General features: G+C 52.8%; 1 protein-coding gene across 1 annotated transcript; it reads right to left on the bottom strand.

Moving 5' to 3' along the window:
• Positions 1–584: 584 nt before the first annotated feature.
• Positions 585–3,442, bottom strand: Rxfp3 (relaxin family peptide receptor 3). Its single transcript, XM_057790011.1, has one exon. It carries the CDS (start codon positions 3,440–3,442, stop codon positions 2,006–2,008), a length of 1,437 nt encoding a protein of 478 aa, XP_057645994.1. The 3' UTR covers positions 585–2,005.
• Between the last annotated feature and the right edge of the window lie 290 nt (positions 3,443–3,732).

Here is a 3,732-nt window from a genome sequence, read left to right as displayed (position 1 = left end):
AGCAAGTTGGAGAGAAAAGGGTTTATCTGCCATTGTAGTTCATCATTAAAGGAAGCCAAAGTAGGAACTCAAAGAGGGCAGAATCCTGGAGGCAGGGGCTGATGTAGAGGCCATGGAGTGGTGCAGTGTCCTGGCTGCTCCACATGGTTTCCTCAGCCTACTTTCTTAAAGAACCCAGGACCACCAGTATAGGGATAGCATCAGTCAACAATGGGCTGGGACCTCCCCTATCAATGACTAATTAAGAAGATGTCTTACAGCTGGATCTTACAGCATCATTTTTCTCAAGAGAAATCCTCCCCTTTCAGTTAGCTTTAATTTGTGTCAAACTGACATAAAATTAGCCAGCACAGAGCACTGGGGGCTTGCATTCCAACAGGTGCTAGCCTGGCTGCTAGTCAATGCCAGCATTAATAATGCCACCGAGCAAAGGAGGACTGGTGTGACTGCTTCAGGACAAGGCCTCAAGGCTTGCTTTGCTTTTGTTCTTTTTGTGGGAAGGTATCTGAGTGCCTGGAGCTGTGTTGCAGAAAATGTGGTTTTGATGGCAGGCACGTAGATCCCATAGACTAAGCTTTAAGTCTCACATATAAGAGTACAATGTTGACAAAATTATCAAGCAGTCCTGTGGTTCAGGAGGCCATTTAAGCAGCTGTGCTTTTCTAGTGAGACATCATAAAGTGACCACACCCCAGTGTGAGGTGCCTGCTCTACCAGCCCCTTAACCCCAGACCAAGGCAAATAGAAAAGGAGCCTCTCTATTGACCCTGGTTGAGGAAGGGCTTTATCTCAGTTCTCAGAGCAGACTCTTACCCTGTGACTAGAACTCACTCCTTCGAGACAGCCCTCTGGCTGGCCTGCATGCACAATGAAGAAACACAAGAGTACCTGGAACTTGGTTAGCCAGTCTTCTACTCAAATTCCAAGTCTTTCCTTCTTTCAGCTACATAGCTTTCACTTGTACATTTGGCTGTTGGAAATGGTCCCTCTTTCTCTTTAGGATAGATTTTACTTGAATCCTCCCTCCCCATTGGAAAGATCAAACCCCAACTTCTAGAAGACAACTGGACAGCATTTCCTGCTCTTCTAAGACCCAAACAGCACCGAGCCATCTCTCTATCTGCTACTTCAGTTTTGCATCTGTCAGTCCATTCCCAAAGAGTGAGGGGGTTGCTAAAGCACCCCGACTCTCAGGAGAGCTTTCAGGGTGCGTGCTGCCTCATCTGCAGCAATAGACCAAAGCGCCAGGTATCCATACTGTTCTCAACAGATTCTGGATACCCAGGCTTTCAGAGGAGACACTACACTTTCCACTCTGTATCTAGTCCCCCCTTTTCTTTAGGGGCTGCATCATTAAAAGGCTTCTCTATCATTCCTTCTAACCACAGCACTCTCTCTTGTACCTCATGTTCCTTCACAGGTGACATTTGTGCTCAGAGGCACAGCAGAGAGATCAGGGTCAGCTTTTGCATGTTAGTCCTGTCCAGGATGATAAAGGATAAAAGATTCTAATTCTCATTTTCCTTTTTCCAGACAGTCATGACAAGTTAGATCTTTGCTTGGGACAGTCTAGCAGATCAAAGGGCATTTAGGCGGGCTTTATGGGCAACTTATCCTGTGGGATTTTGCTTGAGGCCCCATAAAGTTCTTCATAAAAGTCTCTAGGCCAAATGATCCCTGGTCTGGACATAATTTAGCTAAGCCCAGCTCCTAAGCAACCCAGTTTCTCTGCTTCCCAGTGCTGTTCCCACTTCCCATGGCTCCTAGGTGTCCCACAGCGTTCAACAGGCCGAGTAGGGGAGTGGGGAGCCTGAGCCAAGGCTACCAGGTGAGGATGTTTCTCCCTTAACCTGATTTCTGCTGAGAACGCCCTCTGGCCTTTTCACAGTCTGCTCTTCCCAGCAACATTCCTTTCCTACTTTTTTCTTCAATCCCGCTCTTCCAGCCCCCAAACTGCTCTCCCCTCTCCTTGTCGGTGGAAGGCCCCCTTAAGCCTTGGCAGGTCTCAGTAGGCCGAACTGCTAGGCAGCAGGTCGTAGCGTCCCCCACTGTAGACCACTACACCGGGCGGATAGTAGAGCAGGTCAGGTTCTGCAGCGGCGTTAAGCGGCGCCAGGGCCTGCAGCCCGTGGTCCTCCGGCTCTGGCTTGGTGGTGGCGGTGAAGGGGCGCATGCTGGTAAGCGAAGGCGACGCGAGGCGCCACAGCAGGTTCTTGAGCGCCTTTCGGAACTCGCGGCGCACTAAGCAGTAGAGGATCGGGTTGAGGCAGCTGTTGGAGTGCGCTAGACACACGCTGACTGGGAACGCGTACACCTGGCACAGAAAGTACTCCTGGCTGAAGGGTACTGCGTTGAACTTGATGAGGATACTCCAGGTGGTGAGCGCCTGGTTGGGCAGCCAACACAGGAAAAAGGACAGGACTACAATGGTGACTGACTTGGTGACCTTGGACCGCCTCCGAGCGCTGGCTGCACTCAGGCCTCCCCCAGCCGCTGCGACTTCGGCTCCATCCGTTGTCCCCACTATGCGGCGGTCCGAGATGAAGCGCACTAGCAACAGGTAACACAGACTGATGATACTCAGCGGCAGCAGGAAGCCCAGCAACACCTTCTGCAGGTGGTACAAACCCAGCCAGAACTGCCTGTCCCAGCCTAGCAGCTTGTCCGGGAAATGCATGAGGCACAGCTCCTCACCCATCACCCTGATGGTGGTAGAAAAGATGACATTGGGCAGCGAGGCTAACATGGCAGAAGCCCATATCAATCCACACAACACCTTGGCTGAGAAACAGCAGCTGTCCCTTAAGCTCTGGCCGCAGCAGTCGCCACGGCCAAACCTTCGGGTCCGATGACTCTTCAGAGCAGAGGCCACAGAGTGGTAGCGCGCCACGCTCATAGCAGTGAGAAAGAAGACGCTAGCGTACATGTTCATGGACGTCACCATGGACACTATCTTACACATGGCCTTGCCGAAGGGCCACTTGAAGTCTAGAGCGTTCTCCACTGCCCAGAAGGGCAAAGTGAGCACGAATTGAAAGTCAGTGAGCGCCAGGTTAGTGACAAAGAGGTTGATGGAAGATTTGCGCCAGCCCTGCTTGCTCTTCATCAGGTAGAGAACCAGCAGGTTGCCGGCCAGTCCCAGAGCACAAACTACCCAGTAAACCGCACTGATGAGAATCCGTACCCGGGCCTCAGTGTCTGCGCTCTCTGCCCCGCCGCTGCCCGGAGGATGTCCGGGCGCCGCACCATCCGGTAACTCCAGCCCCAGCTCCCACCACAAGTCGGGAAGCTGCGGCGACGCGTTACTGCTCGTGTTGGCAACCTCCAGCGAGTCTGGGATGAGGCTGAAGAATTCTGAGAGCTCATCACCCTCAGCCGCCTTACTCATGGTGGCGGCTGTGGTTGCAGAAGGCACCTGCGCGCGCAGGTGCCTCTGGGTCATGTTCAACTATCCGAGAGGCACCGCTCGCTCCGGGTGTTGTACCCAAGGGGTCCAAGGAGTTTTCTAAGAAGCCACTGAAGACTACACCTGGAAAGAGGATGCTGAGCCGAATCCTCGCACCCAGAACCGCCTTTGACTCAAGGGTTGGCTGAGCTCAGGGTCAGGTCTTAACGGGTTTAGAGCAGAGGAGGGCAGTTCCAGCAAAGTGGCCCGGATCAAGGGTCCTTCTTTTCCCCTCCGTTGTCACTTAGACACACCCCCCTGCTAAAGAGCACAGGTCTCCTGCCGCT

The sequence above is a fragment of the Chionomys nivalis genome, chromosome 15 (genome assembly GCF_950005125.1).
Source record: "Chionomys nivalis chromosome 15, mChiNiv1.1, whole genome shotgun sequence".
NCBI lineage: Eukaryota > Metazoa > Chordata > Mammalia > Rodentia > Cricetidae > Chionomys > Chionomys nivalis.
Note: the sequence above shows the minus strand (reverse complement) of the source record. Positions and strands in the feature narration are given on the sequence as shown.